Consider the following 17,894-nt stretch of genomic DNA (forward strand, 5'->3'; position numbering starts at 1 on the left):
TAAATCCATTAATTAGTCTATTCAACGTCCAATCTTTCTTAGAATGTGCCGGAAAGAACCCTAGTAAGTTTACCTAGTCTACCTCAAGAAATAAATTAATTATATAAACACAACAAAGTCGTCAAAAGAATATATTGATAATACCAATTCGACTTTTGGGAATCGTTCTGCACCACCCAATGGAAGAAATAAGAGAAAGAAACTTCTGGGGCTAATGCAAATGCCATGTAATGTAACAATTGGTGATGCAAAGAGAAAGAGAAACTGCTACTTACTAGTTTGTAAAAAGTCAAGGGTATGTGTTGCTAATAACTTAATTAATTAAATTAAAAATGGGATTATCATATATACTTGGACAGAAGGAATCTTATGTCTAATAATCGTACCAAAATGGTTAATGTATGAATTAAGTAATAATTAATCCAGAAACAAGTTGGAAGAACTAGTTCAAATTAAATTAAATGTATGATTTATTTATTTTTTTCAAGTTAGGAATTCGTAGACCATATCGATCAAGGTTGAAAACTTGAGTGCCAAAACAATTTTGGTATCTTAATGTAAGGTTTGAAGTTAAAAAAAAAAAAAAAAAAAAAAAGGAAGTCAAGATACTCTTCCTCTAGTCTAATAATACTTCCTTTTTTTTTTTTTTTTTTGGCTTTTTTAAAATTTACACTCAAACTTACAGTAATATTTGCAGATATTTTGAGTTGATAGTTAAGGAATAGTAAAACGTTGTCTTTTTTTGTTAAATATATTTTAAAAATAGACAAAAATTTATGAATTTTTATCAACAATATTATGCAACAACCAGGACTTTCCACTTTTAAAAGTATTATAGGCTCCATTTGGTTCATTATTATGATAGTTTTTAGAATAATCTTTTGAAAAAAAAAAAAAGGTTAAATTGGATGGATATTACGATGTAGGATTTGGAAATTAACAAAAATATCCCTTATGTTTGTTTATTTACTAAACACTCCTATAATAAAATATTAAAAGTTAATAAAAACACCCCCAATCCACCTATTAAATATGGACAACCGGCCACCACCGTCGGAGGGTGGTCGGAGTGTTTTTACAATTTCTAAAAAAAATATTTGGAGTTGTTTAATTAAATTAATAAATTTAGGAAGTTTAAACGAAATTAAAAAATATAAAATAATATTTTGTAAATAATGACATTTTACTGTTTAACTTTCTTGAAAATAGTATTCCCAAAAGCGAAACAAATGAAGCCATATTTTTTAAGGGGTCCATTCTTGCATGCGCCAATTTGCAAGACTCATAAAAGAATCGCATTGTCTTCGTCTCCAATGTTTTCTTTCTTTATTAATATTCTTTAAATTGTATTAAAATATAGCTCTTTCGTAAGAAGTTTCTCACAACAAAAAATAAATAAATAAATAATTATCATGTTAAGACACATTTATCCCTCTATCTATAAAGATATATATGTATATATACATTTTTAGCGATCGCAAATTAATATTTTCATTTTCATTTTTTATTTATATTTAATTGTTTGTTATTAAATTTACTATTTACATAATATATACATATTGAATTATGAAATGACCATAATATCACAAATTCTCTCGCTATTGTCATATAGTAAAATTATTAATTAAAAGAAATGTTAATGGTGGGTGATGGACCTTTTAGATTCTTTTTAATTGGCTATCCAACTTGGTGAATGCATGAATTAATTGATTAATCAAGTCTGATACAAGTTGGAAGGACAAGTTCAAATGTATATAGATTTTGTCATGTTAGAGTTCTATAGACCGTATCACTAGAGACAAGTATGAACTTTGATAGATATATGTGTGGTTTAGCTTTTGCATGCCAGCTATTTTACAGTTAAAAGAGAAAAAATAAATGTTATATCTCTTTTAAATTAAATGAACAATATAGATATACAATTTTTATACAAACTCATTTATATAAATTGATGTGACACAAAATAAATAAATAAATTTACATAAAAAATTAATTTTATAAATACTAGTTAATATAGATAAATAATATCACAATAAAAGAGTTGTAATACAAGAACTTGCATCAATTGTTTGTATACGTAACACTACTCAAATTAAAATTTTACCGGACGGACATAGTATAATCTTCATTATTTGTTTCTTAATTTTTCTCTCCGGACTTGTTAACTACACGCAATCTTGTCTCTTCAATTTCGAAAATGATCATATTCTTCAAATTTTATTACTAACTAATTAATTGTAGATCTTGCATATGAATTTTAGTACAGAAAAACATTCCAACAAATTAAACAAGAAAAGTCCCCTCTGGCCTCTGGGTACTGAATGATAAGATTAGGGGAAAATGTTTGATTATATACTTTGTTTTCAAGCTTGATAAACTTGTGTTTGTGATACTTTTCTCATGTCTAGACTTAAAATGGTTGAACTTTTCTTATTTTTAATGTTTTTAATTGCTGATGTTATCTAACCAATTTTGTAGGATAGAGCAGCGCGTGAACAGATATTCTTTGTCATTTATGAGAGTGGACTTCGTCGACCAGGGCAATTTCGCTGTGTTTTCTGACTTTCTCTTGAAGACTTGAACTGACTTTACAAAACAGAAATGCATACATGATTATTGTACCCCTGCCCAAAAAAAAAAAAAAAAAGGAACATCGTGAACCCTCAGAAAAATAAGCAAGAATGGCGGATATTGCTGTTTCAGCGGCGCTGGTTTTGGTCGAGAATGTCCTCCCCTTCATTGAAGGGAAAGTGAAGCTAAAAAAAGATGTGCGCGGTGATGTTGACCATGTCAAAAGTATGCTGAAAAATATAGAATCGTATATAAAAGACATGGATCGAAGAGAAGAAACAATGGAAGTGCTTAAAAATCAAATAAGCGAAGTTCGAGAATTAGCTTATGATATGGAGGATGTTGTTCTTGAGTTCAAGTATCATGTGTCCGATATATATTGCAGTAACAGATTATCCGAGTTTGCTCACAAAGTTGTTGATGGTGCCAAACGCCCACGAGAGCTCCACAAGATTTCCTCCACCATAGAAGGCATCAAGAGAAAGATGGAGATCGTTAGTGGAAACATGCGGATCAATACTAATATTCCCCATGAAGAAGGCACAAGTCATCACTCAGGGGTGGGAGATGGAGATCATGCGATTCACCAGATACATAGGGAGGATGAAATGATGGGCTTTGAGGAGGAAAAAAAACGTCTCCATCGGTTAATTTATGAAGATTCAAGTTGCATGATGAAGATTTCGGTGGTTGGGACTGGTGGCACAGGAAAGACTTTTCTTGTGAAAACTGTTTGCGAAAGCAAAAAAGTTCTTGCTTTCGGGAAATATGATTGCCATGCTTGGATTCACGTGTCTCAAACCTTCAAAATCGATGAAGTTCTAAGGAGTATGCTGAAACAATTTCGTGGGGGGAGGGAGAACCTATCCCTCCCTTCATCTGGAGAGGATTTAAGGGCGGAATTGACAAACATTTTGGAGAGAAAGAGTTATGTTGTTGTTTTAGATGATGTTTGGAGAGAAGATGATTATGAAGAAATTGTGAAGGCTTTGCCTGAAAGTCGCCTTCACCGTAGAATAATTGTTACTACTCGGAACCTGGATGTGGCAGCTTGCCGTAAATCTTCGGATCATAAGATTGAGCTGAAAGGATTAACGTCACCTTTTGACTGGCAGTTATTCTGTAAAAAGGCTTTCCAAGGAAGCGAATATCCCTCGGAGTTGAAGGATTGGTCGGAAAAGATCTTGAAGAAGTGTGAAGGGTTGCCCCTAGCAATTGCAGCCGTCGGTAGTTTACTAGCAAAGAAGAGGCAAACTCCTTACGAGTGGAAGACATTGCATGACAGTCTTGGCTCTGAAATTGCCCCTGACTCAGGTCTGGCAATAATAAGCAGAATATTGTGGCCAAGTTACAAGGATCTGTCAATCAATCACAAGAGTTGTTTCTTGTATTTTAGCATTTTTCCAGAGGAATACTCCATTCCTCGTGGGAGATTGATTCGCTCGTGGATAGCTGAAGGGTTTATAAAGAATACATCAGGCAAAACACCTGACAAGGTTGCAGAGGACTACCTCAACGAGCTCATTGGAAGGAATTTAGTTTCTGCAAGCGCATGGGATTTTGATGGACGAGTAAGTAGCTGCCGAGTACTAAACCTTGTCAGGGAATTCATAATTCAGATTTCTGAAAAAGAAAATTTTGTCACAGCACTCTCGGAACTAGGAGCAAGCTCAGGTGAAAAAATTCGACGCTTATCGATTAATCATTCTAAAATTAATTTGTCTCACTTGATGAAAGGTAAAAGCTCTGTTAGAACCTTGTTCGTGTTTGCATGGGGAAATTCAATTAGTCCCAGCATAGGAAAATTAATTCATCATTCCAGGTTGTTGAGGGTTCTGGATTTGCAGGGTATATGTTTTGAGGATTTTCCTGATAAAATTTTTGAACTCACCCTTCTAAGGTGTCTAAGTTTGAGGGAAACCAATATAGAAAAGATCCCAAAATATATAAGGAATCTAGCATTTCTTGAAACCTTAGATTTGAGACAAACTTGTGTAACTAAGCTTCCATTGGAGATCTTAGGACTCAAATTTTTGCGCCATCTTCTAGTTTACCGCTATAATGTAAGCAACTATGTGACTTTCAACTCAGTACAAGGAGTAGAGGTTCCTCCAAGTATTGGGAATTTATCTGCCTTAGAAAAGTTGTCATGTGTTAAGGCAAATAGTCGAAGTGGAGTTATAGAAGAGTTGAAAAAAATGAGTCAGCTGAGGAAGCTTGGAATAATAGATCTCAAAAGAAAAGACGGAAAGGCATTGTGTCAATCCATTGCAACAATGGAACACCTTTTGACTCTGGATGTTTGTTCAGCAAGTGAGGAAGAATACATTGATTTGGAATATGATGTGGTTATTCATCCTGATTGTGTTCTTCAACGACTATATCTAAAGGGGCGCTTAGAGAAGTTCCCTGGGTGGATTTCCTCGCTTAAAAGTTTGGTAAGACTTGGTTTGAAGTGGTCAAGATTGAAGGACAGCCCACTTGAGGCCCTTCAAGCTTTGCCAAATCTGTTGGAGCTCCACATGGTTGATTGTTACACGGGTGAGTTATTGGAATTCAAAGCTGCAACGTTCAGGAAATTGAAAATTCTGTATCTTGAACAATTTGAGCATTTACATACGGTGATAATGGAGGAAAAAGCGATGCCCGAGCTTGCAAAGCTAACCATTTGCAAGTGTGAGCAATTAACGATGCTTCCGTTGGGCATAAACCATCTCAGTCAGCTGGAAGAACTGTTGGTATTTGATATGAACAGCGAGTTTGTTGCAAGACTTAAAAAGAATAGTGAAGACCGTTTGATGGTTAGCCACGTACGAGATATTCGTTCTTTCACTCTTGCTAGCAACCATTCCTTTTCTTCACAAAATTTGACATGATTCTTTAAACGCCAGATCTGGTAAGCATTTAATCCTTGATTACTTTTCTTTTATTATCAGTAATTTCTAACCGGATAACACAAGTTTATTATATTACTTTTCATCTGTACGTTTATTTATAAATCTATCTATTAGATAGACGTATTGATAAGATGAGATGAGCCTTAACCTATCTTATTAAAGGCTTTCTTGCCCTTTTCTTCGCCACATACCACTTAAACGATTGGTGTATCACTAGATAAATTAATTATATAGTCTTCTTTAACTATATATGTTTACCGAGAATATAGAGGATTAATTTTCTTTATATTCGTTTCTTGCAGGTTATCATGGAAGATACAATACGCTGCCTCAGCATTTTGCATTCAGTCCTGGAAATGGAATAAAACATCATCAAAAGCTGCTTCTGCCATCTTTGATTTACAATTTGTTGTTGCTATCAAATATTTTTTCCAAGCTGGTTTTGTCTGGGTCGTCCGTCGACTAATGAACAGGAAACCCGCGCTGGTCGTAGGCCGGAATTTTGACATTTGAGGGACAAAGTGGGTTTATCATTGTCCGAATTCTGGGTAGCAAACGTGAGTCTAAAGATTGGGAGTGGTTTTCTTTTGTTCAAACTGTTTCATGTAAGTTGTTCTTGTATTAAGTGTTTCTAGATAAATTCAACCACAACATAAAAGCGAAGACAAATTCACTGGGTGATTTAAGCTGTATTAAGATTTCCAGATTTATTTCAAATTAAGTATTAACATCGATTGGTGCTTAAAAAAAGATTATGATTATGGTATGAATTGTTTTTCCCTCAAGGAAATTATATATGATTTTAAAAATAATTTTAGTTAAAGATAAAATTGTAATATTTCATAACAGGAGTGTTTATTAGATAAAAGAAACGGGGCCAAACACCAACACAATTTAAAAATAATTCTAGATTTATTTCTCATCACTAACAAGCACAATTACACCTATAAACATTTTTCTCATCATACAAACACACTCCATCACGAGCCTCACGCCCACCACCACCTTCACCTATTTCTCCTCTAATTGTAATCTTATAGAGTTTTCTAATCCTTAAAATATCAAGTCGTCCAAAGAAAATGAAGTAAAAAATCTATTGATTATACCAATTCAACTTCCAGCACCATCCAATAGAAGATTGCAGTGACTAATTAGGGTTTTCAACTATGCTGATCAAATCAATCAATGAGCTAACACAATCTTATCAATAAACATGCAATCAGTTCCAGAGATTAAGTAAAGCATGAAAGAACGGAATAGAAATTGACACAGGGGATTTATAGTGGTTCGGCTAAGGTAGCCTTCATCCACTCTTCAAGGCACACTATAGGGTATTTTATTAATCAAGGAAACCAAGATTACAGAGAGTATACAACCAGAGAAATAAAAGAAAGAACACACCCGATTAAGCCCTCTCACAACTCTGTTTTCTCTCGCACATATTGGTCTGATTTTATACAGATCAGGACTCCGTTGATCATCCTCCAGCTGTCCAATATGATCTACAATCAGTTGGAGAAGATGGGCACTAGAATCTTCTATCATGAACGAAGAGCTAGCGCTGAAATGGGACCAGAGAGAAAAAGAGATGAGCTGTGAATTCATTGCAACAGAATGGGTTTCGAGTGCCAAATAGGGCACTTAAGTTTGATAGCCAAAATGATGCCATCTTATTTTAAGTTGAATCTGATTTCTTTGACTGATGCTGACTCCACCGTGGCAATTTCAAGTCACATCATCATCACAATTCTCCACCTTGGCTTGTGAATTGACACCTTAAGTGGCCTTGGCAAAATTGAATTATGCTTGAACATGTAATAGGCTCATACAGAGCCTATGTTTATCTGCAGTTACTAGTTTGGTGAGCATCTCTGCAAGATTGTGAGTACCTCTTATCTTTTCAACCTTGACTTCTCCTTTTTCAATCATTTCTCTGATGAAATGCAATCTGACATCAATGTGTTTTGTCCTCTCGTGGAAGACTTGGTTCTTGGACAGATGTATTGCACTCTGACTGTCACTTTTGATCTCCACAGTTTTCTGTTCCAACTCCAGTTCATTCACAAACCCTTGAGCCATACAGCTTCCTTTGATGCTTCTGTCAGGGCTACATACTCAGATTATGTTGATGAGAGTGTAACCATATGCTAAAGCTTTGATTTCTAGCTAATCACATTTCCCCACAATGTAAAAACAAAACCTGAAGTGGACTTTGTCTTATCAAAGTCCCCTGCATAATCAGCATCAACATACCCCCTAATGCAGTATTTTTCTTCTTTGTTCTTACTGAATACTATGCCCACTGATTTTGATCCTTGTAAGTATCTTAAATCCATTTAAGTGCATACCAATGTAGTCTTCCCGGATTACTCATGAATCTACTTACTAAACTCACAGAATATGCCAGATCAGGCATGGTGCAAACCATTAGGTACATTAGGCTACCCAAGGCATTTGCATATGGAATGGTGGACATTTCCTTTTGCTCTTCTTCTGTTTTCGGGCACTGATCATGAAATAGTTTGATGTGTTGCCCTAGGGGAGTTTGGACAGCCTTAGCATACTGCATGTTGAACTTCTACAAAATTTTCTCTACATATTCTTCTTGAACCAGCTTAAAGCTTCCCTGCATTCTGTCTCTTATAATGGTAATACCAAGGATCTTTTGAGCCTGACCCAACTCCTTCATTTCAAACTTGGTGTTGAGGATTTTCTTCAATCGAGCAAGCTCAGTTCTGTCATGGCAAGCAACCAACATGTCGTCCACATAAAGCAACAAGTAAGTATGAGTCAAATCAGAATTTCTTTTAAAATAAAAAAAGCTATCAAACTGACATCTATTAAAGCCAATTTCAATCATAAAAGAATCAAATTTCTTGTACCACTATCGTGGTGATTGTTTTAGGCCATAAAGTGATTTTCTTAAGAGGCAAACTTTACCTGCTAGTCCTAAATATCCCTCTGGCTGTTCCATCAGAATATTCTCTTCCAAGTCACCATGTAAAAAGGTTGTTTTTATATCCAATTGCTCTAGTTCCAGGTTGAACTATACAACCAGAGAAATCAGAATTCTAATTGATGCATGCTTTACCATTGAGGAGAATATTTCATTATAGTCTATGCCTTCCACTTGAATGAATCCTTTTGCAACCAATCTAGCCTTGTACCTAGGTGAACCTTTTGAGGTTAGACCTAGTTTCCTTTTGAAGATCCACTTGCACTTAACCACCCTGCAGTTTTCTAGTTTATCTACTAAGGTCCAAGTATTGTTTTTCATTAAGGAATTGAATTCATCTTCGATTGCCCTTTTCCACTCAGTTTTATCAGATCTTAATATAGCTTCCTGAAATGTTTTAGGCTTATCATTCAGCTCTTCTTCTACTTGAAATGCATAAGCTACCAGGTCTGCATATCCTAGTCTGTTGGGAGGTTTAATGACTCTCCTGGTTCTATCCCTAGCTAGCTGATAGTTTATCAAGTCTGGCTCCTGTTCTCTTTGTTCTCCTTGCTCATCCAATTGATTTGTATTAGGATTTTCAGGATTCTCCTCTGTCTCATCAGCTCCACCTTGATGATTAGGAACTATATCCTGAATTTCCAGTTCTAGAAGATCTGATCCTGAGGCATTGTTAGCTGTTTTTCCAGGTTCACATTCTAGTCCAGGAAGAACCTCTTCCCTAAAAATCACATCCCTACTGATTATACACTTCTTGGTTTCTAGATTCTAGAACTTATAACCTTTTACTCCCTCTGGATATCCAAGAAACATGCCCTTTATAGCTCTAGGTTTCGGTTTATCATCCTTTACATGAACACAAGATAGACACCCGAAAACTCTTAAGTTGTCCAGCTTTATAGGATGTCCAGTCCATTTTTCTAAGGGCACCTTGAAACCTATGGCAGATGAGGGGGTTTTATTAATCAAGTACACCACAGTATGTGTAGCTTCTGCCCAGAATTTTACAGGTAGCTTAGAGTTTGACAGGATGCTCCTAACTTTGTCTAGGATTGTCCTATTCATTCTTTCATAGAGGCCATTCTGTTGTGGGGTATTTCTAACAGTTTTGTGCCTAACAATTCCATGGTTTTTGCAGAAACTATTGAATTCCTCATTCACAAACTCAAGACTATTATCAGTCCTAAGCCTTTTAAGTTTCTTCCCAGATTGAGTTTCAACCATTATTTTTCATTCCTTAAACCTAAGAAATGTCTCATCCTTAGTCTTCAGGAAGTATATCCAAACATGCCTAGAATAATCATCTTCAAAGCTAATGAAATACCTACAGCCCCCTAGTGAGTAGTGTCTAGCTGGCCCCCATACATTTGAGTGAACATATTCAAGTGGTGAGCTTGAGTAATGTTTACCAGATTCAAATTTCACCCTGCACATTTTGCCAAAAATACAGTGTTCACAGAAGGTTAAGTTTCCAGTTTTATCCCCTCCTAATAGATTCTGTTTACTCAACTCATCTAACCCTCTTTCACTAACATGTGCCAACCTTTGATGCCACAATAAGGTTTTGTCCTGTGTTACTAGAGACCCTACAACAGCTATGCCATAATTTGTCTTACCCTTTAACACATAGAAACCATTTTTCTTCTCACCTTTCATCACTACTAATGACCCTTTCATTACACTAAGACTTCCACTTGAAGATATGTAACTTAGTCCTATTGAGTCTAGGGTGCCTAGTGATATTAGATTCCTCTTGAGGTCAGGAATGTATCTTACATTGGTGAGAGTTTTGGTTAGGCCATTGTGAAGGCTTAGCTTAACAGTACCTATGCCCTTAATGCCACATACTACATTATTTCCTATCACAACTCTTCCACCATCTACAATTTGAAAAGAGCTAAACCAGTCCCTATTTGGTGTCATGTGGTAGGTACATCCTGTGTCTAATATCCATTCCTCACTATTTCTACCTTCAAAGATGACTAATACCTCTGAACTTTCATAACCTTCAGACACAACACCAGCACTGCCTTCTTCTTCCTCCTTTCCATACTTCTTCTTATTTTTTCTCTCAGGACAGTCTCTCCTAAGATGTCCTTCTTTGTGACAGAGGAAGCACTTCCATTTCCTGGTTTTGGACTTAGGTCTATTCCTATTTTGTCCCCCCTTTTTCTAGTTTCTCTTCTCTGATCTACCCCTTACCATGAGACCTTCCCCATCACTGCCTAATGTCATTCTGTTCTCTCTATCCTTAACAGTAATTGCTTGTACAACCTCTTCTAATTTTGGTGTCTGCCTACCATATTTTAATGTTTCTACGAAATTAGAGTAAGGTTTTGGTAGGGAATTTAGAAGAACTATAGCCTAATCTTCATTACCAACCTCTACTGATATGCTTTTTAAATCCTATATAAGTTTCAGAAAATCATACTTATTGTCTTTTAAAGATTTCTGCTCATCCATTTTAAACTCAAACAGTCTTTGTTTTAAATACAGTTTATTAGGAACAGCTTTAGATTGATACAGGGAGTCTAACCTATTCCAGATCTCAGCAGCAGTTTTCTCCTTCTTTACTTCTCGCAGGACTTTGTCACCTAGATCAAAGAGCTCTTAGCTTTGTTGAGTACACCCTGCTTCTCAGCTTTGGTCAAGGTGTCAGGCAGCTCAGATTCCCCTTTCAAAGCTAATGCTAGTTTAATCAGCATAGCTTCCATTTTCATCTTCCAGAGTCCAAAATCATTGTCCCCTGTAAACTTTTCGAGTTCAAATTTAGTGGACATGTTTTTGGAATAAGATTTGCAACGACAGAAAATAAATTTCAAATAACCCTAATTCAGATTTGAACTCAAGCTTTGATACCAATTTGTAGTGACTAATTAGGGTTTTCAACTATGCTGATCAAATCAATCGATGAGCTAACACAATCATGTCAATAAACATGCAATTAATTCCAAAGATTAAGTAAAGCATGAAAGAACAGAATAGAAATTGACACAGGAGATTTATAGTGGTTCACCTAAGGTAGCCTTCATCCACTCTTCAAGGCACATTATAGGGTATTTCATTAATCAAGGAAACCAAGATTACTGAGAGTATACAACCAAAGAAATACAAGAAAAAACACATCTAATTAAGCCCTCTCACAACTCTGTTTTCTCTCGCATATTGGTCTGATTTTATACAGATCAAGACTCTGTTGATCACCCTCCAGCTGTCCAGTATGATCTGCAATCGGTTGGAGAAGATGGGCACTAGAATCTTCTATCATGAACAAAGAGCTAGGGCTGAAATGGGACCAAAGAGAAAGAGAGATGAGTTGTGAATTTGTTGCAACAGAATGGGTTTCGAGTGCCAGATAAGGCACTTAAGTTTGATAATCAAAACGATGTCGTCTTAGTTTAAGTTGAATCTAATTTCTTTGACTAATGCTGCTCCATCGTGGCAATTTCAAGCCACATCATCATCACAAAGATAATAAGAGAGAAAAAACTGATGAGGCCAATTCAAGAAACTTCCGGTGAAAAGTCAAGGTGATGTGCATGTGTTAATATGGTAGCTTTAATAAATTAAATTAAAATGGGAGAATCTTATATCTAATACTAATAATGGTCCCGTCAGATTGTTTCAACTTGGTGAATGTATGAATTTAAATGTATTATTAAATCTTTGTCAAGCTAGGAATTGGTAGTGACAAATATCAACTTGCGCAATGGCTGTATTTACGTCAACTCAAAGTCCCCTACACCAAAGACAAATATTTATAAAAAATAATAAAGATAGATTGATAAACATTTCTCGTAACTTTTTCTCACAACACTGATATAGCAACTCGTAATTGATCAATTCACATTCAATCAAGCGAGACCCATTGTAAATTATACGAGCTAACATATTGCGTTTGTGAGAAAAAATTAGTAAAAATGATTTGTGAGTGTAATATTATTGTATGGAAAATGCACTAACTTCCAATGAAGAAGAAGTTTGATTCTCTTCCATGATAGTGATGCTTATGGATCAGAATCTTATTAAAAGAATTAAAATATAACTTATACAAATGATATCCAATCAAATTCCTAGTACCGAATCTTAAATATCATTGCTAGGTCTTCGCCAAATTATTCTCCTAGGTTCTGATTATCTTACCATCAGTGAGACAATTTTTTTTGTTTCATATTCGATTTGAATTATAAGATAAAACGTTATAGTGTTTAATATATATTACTTTTTGAAGTCTTCGCTTATACAATATTAAGATCATTAATTTTTCAACATAATACTAAGGCGTCTATTTGAATCCAATTCGCACACGAAAGTGTGTTAACACTAAAATATATGCATATATTATATTTTTAAGCATAACCAAGCTATTGGTATCTGAAAATATTTACGGAATTGACTCAAAAATATTTACGGAATTGACTCAACGTCTCGCATAACCTTCTCATCGGACATATACCAGAAGGACCACAATTCTATACATTTCCAGACAGCTCGTTCGATGCAAACCCAGGATCGTGTGGAAAATATGTATCAAGAAACTGTAATTCCGATTCTGAAGTGAGGCTCCAACTCCAAGAGAAGAAGATCAGGGCTCCAAGTCTCCATTTTCTATTAATCGACAAATGTTCATGATAGGGAATGCAGGCGTATTGATAACTGGAGTGCTACTTGGGCATACATTCACCACAAGAAAGCATGGATGGTTTGCTGAGAAGCAGCAATTGCAGGGAATTCGCTGTCTTTCATATTAGTATAATCTTTAGGATCTAAAGAGCGCAGATCAAATAATCAATCAAATCATTTTTTTTCCCCTAGAGAAGGTCATATAAAGAATAGAATTTTGCCCTTAATATGCAACTTTTTGTTTGTATTTCATCCTCAGAATGGACAATCTTTTCTGCAAGGGAAATTTCTCATCATTTCTACCTAGTTTGTTTAAATAGAACACAACTTTTTTCAGAGTTAACATAACCTCCTCACTATCATTACCAAATTCTTTTTCTTGAATTCTTAGAACCCTCTTCAGCATCTCCAGTAACTCGACCTCCTCCTTCCCTAATCTTGTCTGAATGATGACCAAACAGTCAAGAGCCTCGCCTGCCATATCAATTAAATAACATAAGATGGACACATGAACAGAGTTTGGCAAGTTGAGAATAAAATTATACCAAGACATGGCTGATCACAAATATATTCAGATCATAATACAGACAAAGCAAAATAAAAAACAGAAAAGGCATACCAACAGGAAGAGAATCTTTTCCAAAAGCCTTCTCACGGATGCACAGAACCTCCAGCACTAGCTTCTCAGCTTCTTCATCCCGATTCAACTGGTAGAGAGTGACTCCAAGCTGCAACATTGGAAAGGTGATGGACTGATCATCAGGCCCCACTGTCTTCATCATGATCTCCAAACTTGTCCTAAGTAGCCGCTCAGCCTCCACAAAATTCTTTGAATGTGAATAGGAGGTTGCAAGATTTATAAGGTGTGCAACTGAGCTGGGATGCTCTCTCCCTTTATAATTCTCAGTAATCAGCAAGCATTCCCCTAGTAGCTCTCGACCTTCTTTTCCTCTGAGAAGCAATCCAACAAGAGAAATACAATACTTATTCTCATAAGCTTAGCAGCATGCAATAGTATAAAACATAGCTGTATAACATAGCAGAATGCAATCTAGAGTTATGAGAGTAAAAAGACTTGCAAATGATAAGGTCAGCAAGAGTAACCACAGGTCATCAAACAATGAAGTTACAAGTTTAACTCCAAACTCAAAAAGTAAGTAGGGATATTCACCAAAAGATTCGACAAATTATCAATGAAAAACATCTACTGCATTGAGTCAGCCTACCAATTCCCAGTGGATAATGCCAATTGCCAAGACAGGCGATGTACATAACACAATATGAAGGCTGTTCCACTAAGAAATGAAAAAAATTATACAGCCTATGTGTGCTAATATTGGTCTGATCAGAGTGCATTCATGTTCCCTATAGAAATCCAATCTTGCATCAGACATTACCTTCCAACAGCATGAAGTAACTCCGCCAAATCAATCCTCATTTTCTCCATTATGCTGTCATCCAGAGCCATATATTTTGAATCCTTGATGACCTGGAGACCTTTCTTGTACAGATCAATGGCTTCATCTGTATTCCCTGCCAAATTTACACACAAAGCGATACTTGAGCTTCTGTAACATATAAACTTTCAGAGAGTGATAACACTAATTTATGAAACAGAAACTGTATAATGAACCTAAAATTCTAGAATAAAAGCTGTTACACTTACAAATATTGCTGAAATATATATAAACACATCAAACAAGTAAGTTCTGTCCAAAAGTAGGAAATCTGCCACGTATGGAGAGAGATAGAGAAAGAGAGCATAAAAAAGTTACCTTTTGCACACTTTGCATGGGCTAGAGAACACATAGCCATTCCAACTCTTCCATCATGTTCCCCATATTTCTTTGTATAAATCTTTTGAATTCTAAAAGGCAAACATAATAAAAAGGTGAATTATCAAATCCAAATTCTGCAAAACCCAAAAATACACATGAAAAAGAGATACAACCTTATTAAAGCACTTTCTGCAGCCACAGCTTTTCCTTCCTTAATCAAAAGATTGCCAAGACCAGATAAAGGTAGCACCAAATCCTCGCTTTCAGCACCTCTGTTTGTTTCCAAGATGGTAATCACCCGATGGTAGATTTCTACTGCTTTTGTGGCTCTTCCAACAGAGCCAAGAACTTTTGCTGTCCCCAATAATGGTGCGATAAGAAAAGTACTATTCTTCCCTAGAAGGAAAACATCATTTTGAGGAAAACATTGATTTCTGGTTTGCTGCTTTTAGTGAATTACAAAACAACAGAAGAAAACCCCAAAAATGCAACAGTAGTGATAAGACATTAAAATTGTAAAAGAATGACAAATCAGCAGAGCAGCTTAATGCTGGAAAGTGGAGGAAAAAACATATTACTTGTTCCAGTTTCTAGCCTATTTAAATATAGCATCTTAAGTAGCATAATTGCTAAAGTATTCTTTGTGAAATTGCAATTTTGTACCAAAAGCAATCAAAAGTCCCTATTTAACGAAAAAAATTATAGCTCCGAAAGATTTACAACCAGGTATGCGTGTTCCATCAAATGAAGGACAAATAGGCAATAACGTGACTTTCAATTTTTGAATTTGCAGTATAATTGTCAAGAATAAATAATACTCTAAGATCAAAGCAAGAAATTTCTTGTAGTTTTAACCATTAAAAAAAGAATGAATTTTGAGTTGGAAATTACAAAGAATTTAGAATTTCATGGCATACATTTCAAACTGTAAATGAAGGTTCTAGAAAACATCTTAAGAGTGCTTAATCCTAGTAAAAGGTTTATTTGACAAATAGCTTCTGCAGTACCTTTACCTTTAACAGAAATTACTAGAGATAACCAATGTAAAAATCTTAAATTGTAGCAATGCACAAAGAAGAAATATATTAGCCAACTTTATGTCAAAGAAATTGAAAGTCTGACAGCCAACAGAAGGCTAAGATTGAAGTTTTTATGCTACTCCAACAAGTAACAGAGACTGCACAGACTGGTTTCAAGGTTGTACTTACCATATCTGTTTTCCAAAATACTAATAACTCTTCGATAAACGAGCATGGATTTCTCAAACTTCCCCAACATTGAATACATACTTCCCATATGGATGAGTATTCCATCTAGAAGAGGTTCCTCATTCTTCAGACTATCAACAACTTCATTTATCTGACCATGAAGACAATGCAGCAATAAGAATGAGATGAAAAATAACATTGAGAATCTCAAAATCTACAAACCAAAAGCAACAAATATGTGACCTTTAATGTTAATGTAGGAAGTACTAAATGAATTGTAAGATGTACGCAGGTTTAAAAGAACCACTTTTTTTACACAAATCACAACACTATTTTTGAAACATTTGACTAAGGCACTTTCAATGGCTGACACTTAATGGAAAGTGCATAACTTATGCATCTTAGAAATGACACAATTTAGATGCAATCCAACCATATAAGTGCATTAATTTAACGGCTAAAAAATTGTGGTAAAACCTGTGTACAAAATATGGGACTCTTGAACCTAAAGTCTTTTTGGCATTACACACAGAGGAAAAGGAAGTTACCATATTCAAAAGAGACCCAACAAACTTCAAGTCTCCAATAGCCACATATCCCAAGGCTATGATGTCAAGAATTGCAGCTTCTTCTATGCCTTTAGTGCCTGCATTTATCTGTTCTTTTACAGCTTCATAATTTGCTTGAAGCAGGTCTATGGCATCATTTTTGTTTCCCTTCATAATCATAGTTTTCACTTCATCAAATAACTCTTGCAACTGTCTCTCAAAATCACTAATGCCATTCAAATGGTTACTTGAGTGGTCACGCAATGTTTTATACCTGTTAATTGCAGATTTCTGGTAGTAAATTTTCTAAGGGGATATTATGCAAATTAAAAATGCCCTCACATTTTCAAATAAACTAAACATACCAAAGCATTTATCTAGTGATAAAAATCAAATCTTAACAGCATACCCAGAGTCTTGATATGTCAAAATATGGATGTTTGAGGGATAAAAAAAAAAAAGCCAACATCAATAATTTCTAGAGAATGATACATTACTAGCACTTGAGAATGATCTCACCTCTGGAAGTCATCCGGATCACAAACACCAGAAGAAACATCTACATTGGTTTCTAATGAGCCAATTGAAGCAAACTGTCTTGACCAGCAGTGACGGGCAATGGCTTTACCAGGTATCATGTAAAGCTTAATATTACAGTTCTGCTTTTGGCGACAATTGTAGAAGAATGTAATGCAATTAAGACAATGTTCTGAATACAAACGCACACCCACTTGTGCCTTCCTGAAACCATATGAAAACATTAAGGCTTGTCAGCTAACAGTATATAGGAAAAGTGAATCTTCAAATAAGGTAATGACACCCTCAAAATTGATCTAAGCAGACGAAACTGTCTCAAACTAGAGCATCAAATTCGAGCAGATATTNAAAAAAAAAAAAGCCAACATCAATAATTTCTAGAGAATGATACATTACTAGCACTTGAGAATGATCTCACCTCTGGAAGTCATCCGGATCACAAACACCAGAAGAAACATCTACATTGGTTTCTAATGAGCCAATTGAAGCAAACTGTCTTGACCAGCAGTGACGGGCAATGGCTTTACCAGGTATCATGTAAAGCTTAATATTACAGTTCTGCTTTTGGCGACAATTGTAGAAGAATGTAATGCAATTAAGACAATGTTCTGAATACAAACGCACACCCACTTGTGCCTTCCTGAAACCATATGAAAACATTAAGGCTTGTCAGCTAACAGTATATAGGAAAAGTGAATCTTCAAATAAGGTAATGACACCCTCAAAATTGATCTAAGCAGACGAAACTGTCTCAAACTAGAGCATCAAATTCGAGC

At 35.4% G+C, this 17,894-nt stretch overlaps 2 protein-coding genes across 2 annotated transcripts; one reads left to right on the plus strand and one right to left on the minus strand.

Moving 5' to 3' along the window:
- The first annotated feature begins 2,681 nt into the window (after positions 1-2,681).
- Positions 2,682-6,202, plus strand: LOC116114867 (disease resistance protein RPM1-like). The gene is made up of 2 exons (XM_031401006.1): positions 2,682-5,467; positions 5,771-6,202. The coding sequence occupies exon 1, from the start codon at positions 2,682-2,684 to the stop codon at positions 5,445-5,447; it is 2,766 nt and encodes a 921-aa protein (XP_031256866.1). The 3' UTR covers positions 5,448-5,467; positions 5,771-6,202.
- A 7,007-nt stretch (positions 6,203-13,209) lies between these two features.
- LOC116114853 (nephrocystin-3-like) lies at positions 13,210-17,323 on the minus strand. Its single transcript, XM_031400994.1, has 8 exons — positions 17,101-17,323; positions 16,582-16,855; positions 16,034-16,184; positions 14,999-15,221; positions 14,823-14,914; positions 14,445-14,580; positions 13,667-13,998; positions 13,210-13,521 (listed from the first exon to the last, which is right to left on the minus strand). Exons 1-8 carry the CDS (start codon positions 17,217-17,219, stop codon positions 13,271-13,273), a joined length of 1,578 nt encoding a protein of 525 aa, XP_031256854.1. The 5' UTR covers positions 17,220-17,323; the 3' UTR covers positions 13,210-13,270.
- Positions 17,324-17,894: the final 571 nt, after the last annotated feature.

The sequence above is a fragment of the Pistacia vera genome, unplaced genomic scaffold (genome assembly GCF_008641045.1).
Source record: "Pistacia vera cultivar Batoury unplaced genomic scaffold, PisVer_v2 Contig724, whole genome shotgun sequence".
In the NCBI taxonomy this organism is placed as follows: domain Eukaryota; kingdom Viridiplantae; phylum Streptophyta; class Magnoliopsida; order Sapindales; family Anacardiaceae; genus Pistacia; species Pistacia vera.